The sequence below is a fragment of the Crotalus tigris genome, unplaced genomic scaffold (genome assembly GCF_016545835.1).
Source record: "Crotalus tigris isolate CLP2741 ecotype Arizona unplaced genomic scaffold, ASM1654583v1 scf7180000020820.259583, whole genome shotgun sequence".
NCBI lineage: Eukaryota > Metazoa > Chordata > Lepidosauria > Squamata > Viperidae > Crotalus > Crotalus tigris.
This window is the reverse complement of record NW_024098198.1, coordinates 109,378-125,764: the sequence shown is the minus strand read 5'-3', so window position 1 is coordinate 125,764 and position 16,387 is coordinate 109,378. Positions and strand designations below refer to the sequence as shown.

General features: G+C 47.1%; 1 protein-coding gene across 4 annotated transcripts in view; it reads right to left on the bottom strand.

The window, feature by feature from the left end:
* PRMT8 (protein arginine methyltransferase 8) overlaps positions 1–15,848 on the bottom strand; it is a 36,929-nt gene extending 21,081 nt beyond the window's left edge. For all 4 annotated transcript variants that reach the window (XM_039368541.1, XM_039368540.1, XM_039368542.1 and 1 more), the window contains exons 1-2: positions 15,591–15,848; positions 2,281–2,466 (exon numbers count right to left, since the gene is read on the bottom strand). In XM_039368541.1, coding sequence (XP_039224475.1) covers positions 2,281–2,466; positions 15,591–15,665 — 261 coding nt within the window. In that variant the 5' untranslated portion in view covers positions 15,666–15,848. The remainder of the gene's footprint in view (positions 1–2,280; positions 2,467–15,590) is intronic.
* Between the last annotated feature and the right edge of the window lie 539 nt (positions 15,849–16,387).

Here is a 16,387-nt window from a genome sequence, read left to right as displayed (position 1 = left end):
TGGAGAAGACGCCTGCGAGTCCCCTGGACTGCAAGGCGATCCAACCGGTCAGTCCTGGAGATCAACCCCGACTGCTCTTTAGAAGGCCAGATCCTGAAGCTGAAACTCAAGTACTTTGGCCACCTAATGAGAAGGAAGGACTCCCTGGAGAAGAGCCTGATGCTGGGAAAGATGGAGGACAAGAGAAGAAGGGGACGACAGAGAATGAGGGGGCTGGATGGAGTCCCTGAAGCAGCAGGCGTGAGCTTCAATGGACTCCAGAAGATGGCAGAGGACAGGAAGGCTTGGAGGAACGTGGTCCATGGGGTCACGATGGATCGGACATGACTTCGCAACTAACAACATGAGCTGAAGGATTGAGAATCTCCACAGACTTTTTGGGGAGGGGAAAGCATCTTTGGAACTTGTGTTCGGAAAGAAACTTAGAGCCCCATAAAAGCCGGTGGAAAAATCACAGGTTGACAGCAGCTCGTTCCAGACAGCTATTGTGAATTTGTGAAGCCTGTCCTCCTTGTTCCCTATCTCGGGCTGCTTGCGGGCGGTGACCTATATTGATTCTGCAAAAACGCGGCTGCGATTTGTTTGTTTCTTCAAAACGCGTCTCAGAATCTTCTTTTCAGATGACGTCCCGTGGGGAATCTCATCTACACAACAGCAAGCCCGAGGACAGGTTTGGCAAAGAAGCTTCTGCATTTATTTGTGCAGGAGAATAAGAAAGAATCACATTTTATCTCCACTGCTGCCAGACCAGAAGCTTTTCTGCATCCTCCACTGATTGCCAGGGTAAAAATGGGTAGATCCAAAGTCAAAAACACGGTTGGAGTAAAAAAAACAAAGCGTTCAGATTTTTGTTCTGCATTTGCTTCTGAGAAGCAACCTAGGGCGCAGGTAGCGATAATTATACTGCCAAGACTTGTTTTAACACAACTGGCTAACTCGGGAGAATGCAGTGACTAAACATTGACTCAACAACAGATCAAGAGTTTCAGCAGAAAAACAAAGATTACAGGAGCTTCAGACTTCAGCTGGATTCTGCGATGGAAAGACAGCTCAACTCTTTGCCAGAAAGAGATTCCAGCGGGACCAAATTATACACAAATAGGGAGAGAGAGAAAAGCACTTTTGGAAGGCAGATTTCCCACTACTGAGAGGTTTAGGGGACGAGGCCAAGTCTACAATCTACTCAGCGATTCCAAAGAGAATTTACCAGTATGGTAATACAAACCTTCCTGGAAAAGCTGATGAGAGGCAGGTTCTATCACAGAGAGTCCTCTGTTTACAATCATAACTGGGACCAGAATTCAAGTGGTTGTTAGTTCCCCGGATTTTATAAACAATGGATGGAAACTAATCAAGGAGAGAAGCAACCTGGAACTAAGGAGACACTTCCTAACAGTGAAGAGAATTAATCAGTGGAATGGCTTCCCTCCAAAAGTTGTGGGTGCTCCATCACTGGAAGTCTTTAAGAAGAGACTGGGCAGCCACTTGTCTGCAATGGTATAGGGTCTTCTGCCTGAGCAAGGGGTTGGACTAGATGACCTCCACGCCTTTCCACCTCTGTTACTCTGTTATTCTGTAAAAGGTATAAAAAATGTAGACGTGGTGGGTGCTCCATCACTGGAAGTTTTTAAGAAGAGACTGGACAGCTACTTGTCTCAAATGGCATGGGATCTCCTGCTTCAGCGGGGGGCTGGACTGGAAGACCTCCAAGATCCCTTCCAGCTCTAGTCTGATGGATTGATCCCTCTCACAGTTACTACTATCGGTACCAGGTACCACCTGTTCTATACCCGTGAAGTTGGTTTTCCTTGCCTACGTGTAAAATCTTGCTTGTCTTTACACTGAGAAAAGACTGGACAGCCATTTGTCTGAAATGGTTTAGGGCAGTGGTTCTCAACCTGTGGGTCAGGACCCCATTTGGGGTCGAACAACCATTTCACAGGGGTCGCCAAACAAGGCTGTCCGCCATTTTTTCCCCCTTTTCTTTGGCCACGCCCCTGGCACCCGGTGATGTGTAAGTGGTTGGGAGTCACCACAACAAGGGGAACTGTATTATGGGGTCATGGCATTAGAAAGGTTGAGAACCACTGGTTTAGGGTTTCCTGCCTGAGTAGGGGGTTGGACTAGATGACCTCCAAGGTCCCTTCCAACTTTATTATTATTATAAAACTCAGATGGCTCCAGATGGATTCCAGGGACTTGGCTGAAAAAGTTGTTTCAGCTTCAGTCACACCGTTCTGGGCTTTGTTCCTCAAACACTCAGTCTCCGGGACCGATTACCTCATGGATTCCAAAGTGAGCATACGAATCGAAGTAATAATCCCTCGAGGTCATTTCTTCTGGGTTCAGGAGCTTCGCCATCTTGCCTCGGCCAGGACAGCTTGGCGCCAAAGGGGTTTGAACAGCAGGCGGGGCAGGATTCGGCATGGCGACAGGAAGAAGAGGTTTGGGGGGGCCGCTGTACACCTAAAAGGCATCAGGAGAAAAATAAAATAGTCATCGCACTTCAGGCCCCACACAGCCCTTCGTTTTCCTTCGGCGTCTTCAATATTTGCTTTTCTTTCTATTCCTATTTTTCGGTATTTAGGGATCACACATTACTTTCCAGCTCAAACTCTTTCTTCCTGGTTTGGCGTCTTTGAAGTTATCCCAATTCCCCCTACATTCAGAAGGCTGTGAAGTGCAGATACTTAACACAGTTGTTAAGTGAAGCCCGCTTCCTCAGATAACACGGTCGTTAACTGATTCCGGCTTCCCCAGATAACACGGCCGTTACCTGATTCCAGCTTCCCCAGATAACACGGCCGTTAATTATTTCGGCTTCCCCAGATAACACAGCCGTTAACTGATTCCGGCTTCCCCAGATAACACGGCCGTTAACTGATTCTGGCTTCCCCCAGATAACACGGCCATTAACTGATTCCAGCTTCCTCAGATAACACGGTCGTTAACTGATTCCGGCTTCCCTAGATAACACAGCCGTTAACTGATTCCGGCTTCCCCAGATAACACGGCCGTTAACTGATTCCGGCTTCCCCAGATAACACGGCCGTTAACTGATTCCGGCTTCCCCAGATAACACGGCCGTTAACTGATTCCGGCTTCCCCAGATAACACTGCCGTTAACTGATTCCGGCTTCCCTAGATAACACGGCCATTAACTAATTCCAGCTTCCCCAGATAACACTGCCGTTAACTGATTCCGGCTTCTGACTTTGCTTGTCAGGAGGCCACAAAAAGGGGATCACGTGACCCCCAGCGGGACACTATGACTGTCATAAATACAAACCAGTTGCCAAACTTCCAAAGGCAAATCACATGAGCGTAGGGGTGCTGCAACGGTCGTAAGTGTGAAAAATGTCCGTAAGCCCCTTTTTTTCACTGCCGTTGTAACTTTGAACAGTCATTAAAGCATCTGGATTTTCTTTCACGCGACCGTCGTCACTTCAAACAGCACTGAAGTGACGAAGGCGTTGAAAAAAGTGATCGCTCACCGCTTACGACCGTGGCAGCCTCCTCTAGGTCACGTGATCAAAATTCAGAGTCTTGGCCACTGACTAAACAAACCATTGTTAAGTCAGGGACTGCTTGTACTCTCCCAGGTCTGATATCCTGGCACATTCACTCTCAAACTGCCTGTCTTGCCAAAGCCTGCCGGAAAACTTGGCCACTCTCCGCAGTGAGGCTAATACAAGCTCGCTCAGATGGAGAAACGTTTAAATCACCGACCAAGAAAATGGTCCATTATGGTTGTTAACAGCCTCTTTAATAGCTTTTATATCTCGCTTGCATTTCCGGGACCTCAAAGCATGACATCTTTCTCAGGAGCTGCTCAAACCATCGACTTTCTCCAGCAAAGATTTCTTGGGCAGCGTCCAAGCAAACAATAAATAGGTCATCCTCAATATTTTAAAACAGAAAGCAGGGATCCGGTTTGGGCTGCGACGGTTGTAGGTAAAATAGCCATGAAAAAATATGGAGTGCAACAGAGCTGGGCAGCTAGATAAATTCAATCAATAAATAAATGGCAGAGTTACAGGAGAACATAGCTGGAAGGGATTTTGGAAGTCTTCTGGTAGACCAATCCCCTAGTCCTTTTTTTCCACTTGAAAGCCTCCAGTGATGGAGCATTCACAACTTCTGGAGGCAAGCAGTTTCACTGATTAATTGTTCGAAACTGTCAGGAAATTTCTCCTTAGTTCCAGGTTGCTTCTCTCCTTGATTAGTTCCCATCCGTTGCTTCTTGTCCTGCCTTCAGGTGCTTTGGAGAATAGGTTGACCCCCCTCTTCTTTGTGGCAGCCTGTCAAATATTGGAAGACTGCTGCTGGAATTGGGTCTGTCTAGTTTACCGAAGAGAAGGGCGAGGGGGGAATGTGATAGCAGCCTTCCAGTATCTCAGGGGCTGCCCCAAAGAAGAGGGGGTCAAGCTATTCTCCAAAGCGCCTGAAGGCAGGACAAGAAGCAACGGATGGGAACTAATCAAGGAGAGAAGCAACCTGGAACTAAGGAGAAATTTCCTGACAGTGAGAACAATTAACCAGTGAACAACCTGCCTCCAGAAGCTGTGAATGCTTCAACACTGGAGGTTTTTAAGAAGAGACTGGACAGACACTTGTCTGAAATGGGATAGGGTTTCCTGCCTGAGCAGGAGGTTGGACTAGATGACCTCCAAGGTCCATTCCAACTTTATTATTATTATTATTATTACATCATCCTAGTCCAGAGGTCTTCAACCTTGGCCCTTTTATGACTTGTGGACTTCAACTCCCAGAATTCCTCTGCCAGCGTGCACACTGGCTAAGGAATTCTGGGAGTTGAAGTCCACAAGTCATAAAAGGGCCAAGGTTAAAGACCCCTGGACTAGTCCTTCTTTTCACTAGAGGAGTTGCAATTCTTGCAACTATTCTTTGCATGTTTTAGCTTCCAGCCCCCTAATCACCTTTCTTGCTCCTTTTCTGCACTCTTTCTAGAGTCTCTGCATCTTTTTCATAACATGCTAACCAAAACTGGACGCAATATTCTACATGTGAACTTGGAAGACTCTCTCAAGTCAATCCAGATTCCCAGTGATGATCTGGACCAGACCTTGTGCTTGTTTTGGTCTCCAGTCCCCTAAACATCTTTGTTGCTCTTCTCTCCACTCTTTCCAGAGTCTCAACATCTTTTTTTTTTAAACCAGGGGACCAAAACGGGATGCAATATTCCAGGTGTGGTCCTCCTTACTCCTTACTCCATGCGGCTGGTTCTGCCTTTTCTCTGGGTCCCTCTACCTCAAATATGAGAACGCTCAAGACATGTTTGATGTGAAGGAGCCAAACTATAAATCTCTTCTCCAAAATGAAGGGAGGTGGGCAGGATTCCAGCTGGCCAGAGGTTTTGTCTCTCTCTGGAGCGTAATGAAGGCCCGAGATAATTTATGGACAACAATTTGCAGAGCCATCCTCCTCACCTGGAGTTGCTGCCTCTTCTCTAAAGAGAAGAGACGAAAGGTGTTAGATCCCAGTGAATCTAACTCCCTTGCTGTTGATCTCAGAATTCCGAGACAGATTTTCGTGGCGTCTCCAGTTTTCCTAGGGTAGATTTCAAGGAACCTCACAATTTTAACTAAATCTAGAAGAGGGCTGAATAGAAAACAGGATTCCTTGCCACTGTGAAATTGATAGATCCCGTAGGACAGAGGTCCCCAACCCCCGGTCCGTGGATCAGTACTGGGCCACAGCACGCCGGCAACCGGTCCACACAAACAAGCAAAGCCCCATCCGCGGGATGCAGGCAACACACAAAACCACGCACCCTCCGGTCCGTGGAAAAACTTCTCTCCACAGAACCGATCCCTGGGTGTCCAAAATGTTTGGGGGCCTTTGCTGTAGGAGGAGATCCAAAATGTTATGTTTAAAAAAACAAACAAACCTGTGTTAGAAAAAGTGCCACCGAAATTGATTTTATGATTCTGCAGAGATGTCTCTTGCCTGTGATTTAAGACAAAGCTATGATTTGTGAGGAAACGCATAAGGTTAACTAAACCAAAAGGCCAGCCCTTGAATACAACCAGCTGTATTTTAGCCGTAACAGCCCCCAAACAGGATAGGTTGGGATCTATTGCAGGGGTCCCCAACCCTTGATCTGTGGACCGGTACCAGCTGTGGCATGCCAGCAACCAGTCCACTCAAACAAGCAAAGCCCCATCCGTGAGATGTAGGCAGCACACAAAACCACACACCCTCCGGTCCGTGGGAAAAACCTCTCTCCACAGAACCGGTCCTTGATGCCCAAAAGGTTGTGGACCTCTGACCTGTTGGGTTTGTTACAGGGAGAGGAAAAAATACATATCATAGAAAAAAAAAACACATAAGAAGCACACAATCTGAGATATTGGCACGGATTAAATAGCTCTTGTCCTCAGTTAGCACTTGTTTCCCAGTTTAGGAAACAAAACTCTCTCCATAAACATGAACGGATCACATACCACTCTCTTTTGTCAATTGATCCAACACAAACTCTCTTCTCTGGGGGAGCCCTACCGTGTGCCCCCCCCTTCTTGCCCCTTAGTGATGGTCATTCGTTAACTTTGCTCCTGTTTTCTCTTCAAACTTTTCCGTGCCAATCGGCCAGGGAAATCTGTTCTAATCCCCATATTTGACAGCCCAATTACATTTGACTTCAAATCAGAGTTGAAGTCACTCAGCTCTCTGCTGAACCCACCCTGCCAATTTACAACAGCAAAAGGTTCATCCTGGTGTATGTGTGTGTGTGTGTGTGTGTGAGTGATAACCTATTAGCACAACCTTTTAATCTAGCTTTTGGGAGGGGAAAAAAATCAGCCACGAATATTGAAATGAAAGTTTTTGTTGGGCGTTGGCTAGCAAAAAAAAAAAAAAAAAGGAGGTTGAAAGGATAGCCTTGTTTCCATATGACCCACCAATCTATTTGCAAAGAGCAAAAAGGTAACAAGTGGGTTTAAACCAAGCTCCCATTCCTGGTTGCTAGGTAATATTCTCCCTTCCCTTTGCGAGTCACAACACAGTAATTAGACCTTTCTATGCAAATACAACACAGACATTATCCTCTGTTGGAATTTTTCAAAGAATGAGAATCCATGAAGAATCCCCTCCAAGGCTCTTTTCAATCTAATCTTTGATTGACAGCAGCTTTAGGGAAAGGAAAGGAAAGGAAAGGAAAGGAAAGGAAAGAAGAAAGGAAAGAAGGAAAGGAAAGGAAAGGAAAGGAGAAAGGAAAGGAGAAAGGAAAGAAGGAAAGGAAAGGAAAGGAGAAAGGAAAGGAGGAAAGGAAAGGAGAAAGGAAAGGAAAGGAAAGGAAAGGAGAAAGGAAAGGAAAGGAAAGGAAAGAAAGAAAGAAAGAAAGAAAGAAAGAAAGAAAGAAAGAAAGAAAGAAAGAAAGAAAGAAAGAACTAAAGTGTTATCCTGAGCCTCCGATCCCTAAACATTAATTGGAGGGATTGCACCTATTTTGAAGGAAAGTGTGTTATTTTCTGTCTCCAATAATAATTCCACCGTGTGAAAAAAGCCCCGTGATCCAATAGCTGGAGAAATAACAAATTTACTGGAAATTGTTAGCTTCCCGCGGTTCGTGAGTCAATAAACCTCTGGTGGCGTTGGCCATTTGTCTTGCCCAAAGGTGCAGACGTCCCATTTTCACCAAGAGCAATGAAGGTCAGGATTCTGCTTTAGTGAAGATGAGATAAGCCAAAGCCGAATCAGAAATAGCTGATTTTTGCACTCAAAGCTAAACTATCAGAGGAGCCGTTAAGAAGAAGAACAGAGATAGCGCAGAAACTTGATCCTGGAAAGGCTGCAGCCAGCAAAAAAATGGATCGACTGAGGTTCATCTCCATCTATCGATCTTGGAAGGTGGAACTTTGGATCCTCCTCCTCGTTCTCGTATTTTTTAGAACCTCACAGCTCTTTCTCTGCTGTTCCCGTTCTTCTAATTTCTCTTTGGGGGAATAAGAGAATCACAGAGCAGAATAACAGAGTTGGAAGGGACCTTGGAGGTCATCTAATCCAACCCCCTGCTCGGGCAGGAAACCCTACATCATTACAGACAAATGGCTGTCCAATCTCTTCTTTAAAACCTCCAGTATTGGAGCATTCACTGCTTCTGGAGGCAGGTTGTTCCACTGGTTAATTGTTCTAACTGTCAGGAAATTCCTCCTTAGTTCCAGGTTGCTTCTCTCCTTGGTTAGTTTCCATCCGTTGCTTCTCATCCTGCCTTGGAGAATAGGTTCACACACACACCTTCTTCTTTGGGGCAATCCCTGAGAGATATTGGGCAACTGCTATCATGTCCCCCCTAGTCCTCTTCATTAAACTAGACATACCCAGTTCCAGCAGCCATTCTTCATAGTTTTAGCCTCCAGTCCCCTAATAATCTTTGTTGCCCTTCTCTGCACCCTTTCTAGTGTCTCAACATCCATCTGTTGCTTCTTGTCCTGCTTTCAGGTGCTTCGGAGAAAAGCTTGACTCCCTCTTCTTTGGGGCAGACCCTGAGAGATTGGAAGGCTGCTTTCATGTCACCCCTGGTCCTTCTTTTCATTAAACTAGATGTTCTTCATGTGTTTTAGCCTCCAGTCCCCTGATCGTCTTTGTTGCTCTTCGCTGGCCTCGCTTCCTCAAAGTGTCTTTGCGGATAATAGGGTGACCTTGTGCAGATGGTAATAGACAGAGTTGGATTCTGGTTTTTTGCAACATAGATCGGAGAATCCTAAAAATTAGGAGGCTATCCTTGATATATGACTAGAACAAGAAGCTTTCTTAGTTCTCAGCTAAGTGTCTGACACAAATGAGGATATGTCCCCCATGTCTAGGGATATAATAAGCCTCCAATTCTTCCTATTTGGCAGTTATCCTGTGCTCTTCCACTTGCAAACAAAAATGCCATATTTAGAGAGAGTGGCCTTTCCCACAGGACAATTCTGTCCCAATTTCTTTCTGGTATGACAGTTCTTTTGATCTCCTTGCTCTTAACTTTTGGCTCGAGATGACTCTGGTCTCACCACACTTTGCTTCTCCGCAGGAGATGGAGGAGGAAGATGTCCCTACGTGCCTGAAGAACGAACGCTCAACTGTATTATAGATCTCTCCGTGTCTCGGCTTGCCCCATTTTTAAACGTTCTTGAATGCCAGCAAATGTGACTTGTTTCCTAAATGTTATGGTTATAAATGTTATGCTGAAGGAAATTGGTATCATGTGTCAAAAATAGTAAGAGTGGGCATTTAAGCTCTTTGGAGAGGTTGAAAAAAATAGCACCATAGCAACAAAGTGAAGTGGTACAATTTGCAAATAGAAATAAACTAGCAGGTTCAGCCCTCAATCAGATGACCTCCCTGTTCCAGCATCAACTTTCTGCAGTTTATAAATAGCCTGAAACCTATTTTCAAAAGCAGTCGGGAGGGGTGCAAAGAATCTGGTGGAGAGAGATGAAAAAAAATCACGTGTAGATTCGGGTCTCACCGCTTTAAGGGCAGCGGCTATTTCTAGCACACCTCTAGAATCTGAGCAATGAATGGGGCCCCACCAAAAGCATCTGCCAACACTCTCTTTCCAAATGTAATATGTGCAGTTTTTTTAAGAAACAAGAGAGAGTGATTATTATATGGAGAAGATGGATAGATTATATTCAGAAAAAATATGGGACTATAAAGTTTCATTTATTTTATGAGTAAATTTTATAGTAACCGTTGTAGAGATTTGTTTATATGACTTAATTTGTTGTTGTTGTGGTTGTTGTTAATTGCGAAGTCATGTCCGACCCATCGCGACCCCATGGACAACGTTCCTCCAGGTCTTCCTGTCCTCTACCATCTTCTGGAGTCCATTTAAATTCACGCCTACTGCTTCAGTGACTCCATCCAACCATCTCATTCTCTGTCGTCCCCTTCTTCTATTGCCCTCCATCTTTCCCAGCATTAGGCTCTTCTCCAGTGAGTCCTTCCTTCTCCTTAGGTGGCCAAAGGACTTGAGTTTCAACTTCAGGATCTGGCCTTCTAAAGAGCAGTTGGGGTTGATCTCTTCTAGGACTGACCGGTTTGAACGCCTTGCAGTCCAAGGGACTCGCAGGCGTCTTCTCCAGCACCAGAGTTCAAAGGCCTCCATTCTTTGGCGCTCAGCCTTTCTTATGGTCCAACTTTCACAGCCATACCTTGCAACTGGGCAAACCATGGCCTGGACTATACGCACTTTTGTTGGCAGGGTGATGTCTCTGCTTTTTAGAATGCTGTCTAGATTTGCCTGACTTAATTTAAGGGGAGTTAAAGGTTAAGTATGATGTTTTCTTTTTCTTTTCTTTTTTCTTTCTTTTTTTTAATTATTGTTAACTTTCTTGTTAATAACCCTATACTCTGCTCTGGGAAGCGAGGGGGGGAGGGTTGAGGGTGGGTGGGTGGGTGGGTAATGATAATATAGTCATGGTAAATGCTTGGGTATTTCCCCTATGCTGCGTTCATGTGTGTGAGAGGGATGAGAGGGGAGGAAGGAGTAGGGAGGGATGGTTAGAGGAGAAGGGGAGGGGAAGAGAGTAGGAGGGGAGGAGAGAAAGAGGAGGGAAGTGGGGAAGGTTTAGAGAGGGTGGACGCAGCCTGGGGGGAATGGGCAGGTGGTACCAATGCTTAGGAATTTATTTTAATTGAATTGTATTTTGTATGAATAAATGGAAAATAAAAAATAATAATAATAAAAAAAAAGAAACAAGAGAGAGTAAAAATAAGGGGGGAAAGGGGAGGAATACATGAAAACAGTTCTTAAGTTGAGTGACGTACAGTCTATGAGTTTGGTTGATGTTCCTTCCATTTCCTTATTCAAGTCTTTGCTACAAAGAGTACAAGGCCAGGGAAGAATCATAGAAAGTGTGATTGGAAAGGGTCTTACAGGTCATCTACTCCAACCCTTTGCTCCACTAAATTACACCTAACGGGTAGCTCTCCAGCCCTTGTTCATAAACCCCCAGTGAGGACAACCCACCACCGTCCTCACCTACTCAACACCTTTTCAGATCAGGAAATTCTCCCTTGTGTCCAACTTGACTTGCTTTCCTTCTCATCTTGACCTTCTTCTTCTCTCCTTTTGGTTAAGACCAAGTCTGCCCCTGTTGCATCAGACAGTCTTTGTAGACCATTCTCACATCTCCCTCTGTCGTCCTCTCTTACGAGCTAAACAGGGGTAACTCCCATCAATCTACACTCTGGATTTTTCTAGTAGCTCTCAGCTAAATCTGCTTCACGTCCCTTTTAAAGTGCAGCTCCCAGAAACGGGCATAATTGCATAAGTTGCATTAACAAAGAGATTCAATCAGGATCGCATGAGGTACTTACACCACTCTATAAAGCCTGAGTAAGACTACACCTAGAATACTGCAGCCAATTTTGGTCACCACGCTATACAAAAAAGATGTTGAGACTCTAGAAAGTGTGCAGAGAAGAGCAACAAAGATGTTTAAGGATCTGGAGGCTAAAACATAGGAAGAACGGTTGCAGGAATTGAGTATATCTAGTTTAAGGAAGAGAAGAACCAGGGGGGACATGATAGCAGTGTTCCAATATCTCAGGGGCTGCCACAAAGAAGAGGGAGTCAAGCTATTCTCCAAAGCACCTGAAGGCCAGACGAGAAATAATGGATGGAAACTGATCAAAAAGAGATTCAGCCTAGAAATCGGATAAATTTCCTGACAGTGAGAACAATCAACCAATGGAACAACCTGCCTCCAGAAATGGTGGGATCTCCATCGCTGAAAGCTTTCAAGAAGAGATTGGACTACCGTCTGTCAGAAACGGTGTAGGATCTCCTGCTTGAGTGGGGGGGTTGGACTAGATGACCTAGAAGGTCCCTTCCAACTCTGTTATTCTATCCCCTACCCAGAGAAGAACTTTCCTTTTGATAATCAAGATGGAATACTTTTGCAAAGGCAGTCAACACTGCAACAGGTTTTAATGCTGCTGCATCACGCAGTTCACTCATGATTAGCTGGTGATTGACTAGAACAGTGGTTCTCAACCTTTTTTATGCTGCGACCCCCAACCGGTCGTAAGTCGAGGACTTTCCCTGCCTGGGAGCGCCATGCATGCGTGGTGCCGCCCCCTGCGCCGGCTGAGGCGTAGCTGGCAAGCGGCAGAGATGGCGCAGGCCGACCACCGGCTGGGCTACCAGCTGGCCCAGCCCAAGGGAGGTAAGGCACCCGCCGGGCCCCACGCATGCCAGCAACCCTCCCTGCGCCCGCCGGCCTCCCACCTCCCACCTCTGGCCCTCTTTTGCTTACATTTTTAGTAGTTGCTCAGTAGGGAGGGGTGGAAGCTTCCAGACAGCTCACCTTCGCTGCAGACAACTTGCAGCACCGTTTGCAGAATGGGACTTTTGGCGGGCTCAGCAGGGCAGAGACAGCCTGGACAATTCCTGTTGGCTTTTGAAAGCCAATAGAATGAGACTCTATTCAAGAGAGTCTATTCTATTGGCTTTCAAAAGCCAATAGAATAAAAGGGAGTAGCACAGCTAAGGAAAAGGGGGGAAAATGGCGGACTGCATTGTTTGGCAACCCCCGTGAAATGGTCATTCGACCCCCAAATGGGGTCCCGACCCACAGGTGGAGAATCGCTGGACTAGAATCCTAGATCCTTTCCCCAAGTATCTCCTCCAACCAGACCTTTCCATCACCATCCCCATGCATTTTTTTCCCCCAGACCCAGATGCAGGAGCTTAGGTTGGTCCCTGCTGTCCATCATTCTATCAGCATTAGCCCAACGGTCAAGCCTCTCCAGGCCCTTTTGAATTGTGACACAGGAGCATTGATGAACACCCTTTGGGTGCGATTGTTCAACCAGTTGAAAATTTGCTCTGCCACTGTACCTTTGGACCCACATCTCACCATCTGTCCAGAAGAGTCTCATGAGAGATTTCATCAAATGCTTTTAAAATGGACTGCATCCACAGCGTTCCCTTGGTTTACACACTGATGAACCAAAAGGGGTTCAGATTAGGCAGGCACGAGGTGTTCTTAACAAATTTATCCAGTGGAACAGCTGGCCACCAGAAATCATGGGCGCTCCATCACTGGAGATTTTTAAGAAGAGACTGGACAATCACCTGTCTGAGATGGTATAGGTTCTCCTGCTTGAGCAGGGGGCTGGACTAGAAGACCTCCAAGGTCCCTTCCAGCTCTATTCTATTCTATTCTATTCTATTCTATTCTATTCTATTCTATTCTATTCTATTCTATTCTATTCTATTCTATTCTGTATTCCAATATTTATTCCTATTCTCTTCTCTTCTCTTCTCTTCTATTCTATTCTATTCTGGTCTATTCTATATTCTATATTCTGTTCCATTCTATATTTCTACTCTATATTTCTACTCTACTCTACTCTACTCTACCCTACCCTACCCTACCTTACCCTACCCTACCCTACCCTATCCTATCCTGGTAACAGTAGTATCTTTTCTCAGTATCCCCCTGCATGGCAACTAGTATCTTGCTAATATGAGATGGTTAGATGGTGTGCAGCTTTCCAGCTCTTCCTCCTTCTCCTTTGGGTATCCTATAGAGCAGTGGTTCTCAACCAGTGGTCCTTGGGGGCCCCAATCTCATCATAGGGGGTCTGCAAAGTCTTGAAGAAAGGTTATGAGTCAGATCTTGAGTTAAGTCTTGGGGGTCCATGGCCACAATGCGTGGCCGCAAGAGGTATTTAGCGGGGGTCCATGTTGGAAAAAAAAGACTGAGCATTACTGCTCTAGAGAGGTTTTTTTTTTTTGAAATGTAGAGACATTATATTTCTGTCTCTTGAAGGAACAGATGTAAAAATAAAGTCTATTTTATGGCTCTTGACTCATTTTCAAGGCAAAGATGTTTTATTCCTGGCTGCCTATTAACGATCGTGCTGCATTCATAAAACAACGGTTCAGACAAGATAACTGGAATCAAATGTTCTCTCTCCTCTCAATATACCAGAATTCAGTCAAAAAGATTAACAGTGAGTTCAGAACAGAACACAATGCTTCCAATAAATTCATGGCTACTAAAAAGATATCACTTTCTGCTTATGGAAAACCTTAGGAGAATCAGACCTAAGCAAAAAGCCAGGAGAGCTAAATTTGGGGGTGGGGTGGGGGGCTTACTTTGAAACACTCGGGGCAATGATTGGCCCAGGATGGTGGGATTACAATTACAAGTACAATTACAATCCGCATTGGCGTTTACATTTGAACGGACATCTAACAATCCAAGGAGACCATTTTTTGAAAAAAAGCACAATATCTGTAACCCTTACCCCTAAAATGGCCTGAATCCCAATTTTCCTATTGCGGTTGGTAGCAACGTTGACATCTGAGAAAGATTGGATGGCGGTGCATTTTTTGCTTTTGTTATGTCAGGGTTCTCTCTGTCTGGATCCCATCTCAATTCTGAAGTGGAAGTTGTGGGGGAGGGATGATGCTAAGAAGATGCTCAGAAAGTGAGAAGAGCAAGGGAAGAATGGCAGAGATGCTACGGAACCGAGGAGAACATTTTACCCCTCCTCGCCTCCTTTTTATGGATTATAATTTTGTCACCCTTTGGACTGGGAAAGAGCACAATGTGCTTCCAACAGGGTCAGCCAGATGACCAAGAAGACCTTTGCGAGAAGTACTGGCTAGACTTTATTCCAGCTGTTGCAGATTATTTCCACTGGCATCGCTCGAACTAAGAGGCTGGTAGAGACGATTCTTCCCAGTCAAAGAGTAACAAAAAACCCAGGAATCAGGGGAAGACACATTCAGATGAATCCGACAGAGGAGATTAAAACAAGGAATATATTTCTGCTGAGGGGGGGGGAGGGTTTTTTTTCCCCGCCCTGGTCTGCAGAATAAAGCCATAACCCCGGGTCTGTCCGGCAGCTCCTGCGGAACTGCAAGACCTCAATGAGTGACATGTCCTCCACCGCTGATCTCTGGAAGGATTACAGATGTGCCACCACCTGCCTCTCTGCGCTATTTTTAACTTCCTCCGCTTACAGCTGCTGCCTCGCAGCCATTAGCACCTCTCTCCTTTTGGTGATGTATGGCTTCAATTATCTCCTCCCGGTCCTTCTGCTCCCATTTCCTCCGTTCGCGGAAGTTCAGCAAGCTTTCCTGCATTTAAGTCTGGGGTGGGGGGGTGGGGGAGAAGTGGTGGTGTGGGGGGTGGGAGGGAGGGAGAGCCAGGCAGGCACCCGCGCCGGGAGAAGGCAAAGCAAGGCAACGAACAGCGCGCTCCATGTAGTAGGACAGGAGAAACTCCTTGAACCCCGGGGTTAAGTTTGGGATACGAAACTGAGAATCTAGCGGTATAGACACACACACGCACACTCACATGCACAAACACAAACCCAAAGAGAGACACACACACAAGTAACCGCTTCGGCTTCAGACGCCTGTGGTCCGTGCCGCCCGGTTCCTCTGTTCAGCACCCTGGACAGCTCCGCCGCCGGACACCGACCGCTGCCTGCCTGCCCGCCTCGCAGCCATCCCGGCTGCGGACGAGCCCCGCGATCGCCCCGCTTGCGCGGCAGTCTCCGGGCTGGCGGGCTCTCCGGAGCCGGGAGCGAAGGCGGCGGCGCCGCCGGCTACTTACCTCGGCGTTCTCGCTGGCGTTCTCCGCCATTTTCCTCCGGAGGAGCAGGCAGCGGGACGAGTGTTTCATGCCCATAAGAACGGCCCTTCCCGCGCCCGCAGACGGCGCCCAGCCAGCGGCTCCGCTCTGAGCCAGCCGACCCAGCGCCACCAGCAGCCGCCGCCGCCTCCTCCTCCTTTCCCTCCACCTCCTCCTCTTCTTCCTCTTCCTTCTCCTCTTCTTCCCCTTCTCTTCTTTTTCCTCCTCCTCCTCCTTCTCGTCTTCCTCCCCTTTCTCTTCTTTTTCCTCCTCCTTCTCCTCTTCCTCCTCCTCCCCTTTCTCTTCTTTTTCCTCCTCCTTCTCCTTCTCGTCTTCCTCCCCTTTCTCTTCTTTTTCCTCCTCCTCCTCTTCCTCCCCTTTCTCTTCTTTTTCCTCCTCCTTCTCCTCTTCCTCCTCCTCCTGGAGCGACCGCCCTCCACCCGCCTCTCCCTCCGCTGCTTCTCCCCCGCAAGGTCGCTGCCTCCCTCGCCGCCTCGCTCGCGTGCGGGGCGAGTGGTCCCAGGCTGCCCCCCCCCGCGGAAAGGAGCCGAGCCCAGGAGTCCGCGTCCCCACCCCCCACCCACCCAAGGAAGGGGCTCGTTCCTTGGCCCCGCCGGACCGCTGTCCCGCGGAAGGCGCGTTGTAGCTGGAAAGCTTTCTAGGTCAGCTTGGCTGCCCCTCCCGGCTCCCTGCCGCGGACTGAGCCGCGCTCCTGCCTAATGGGAGCCTCCCCAACTCCGGGCCTGTCCCATCCGCCCCCTCGGCCAGCGTCCCCCTAG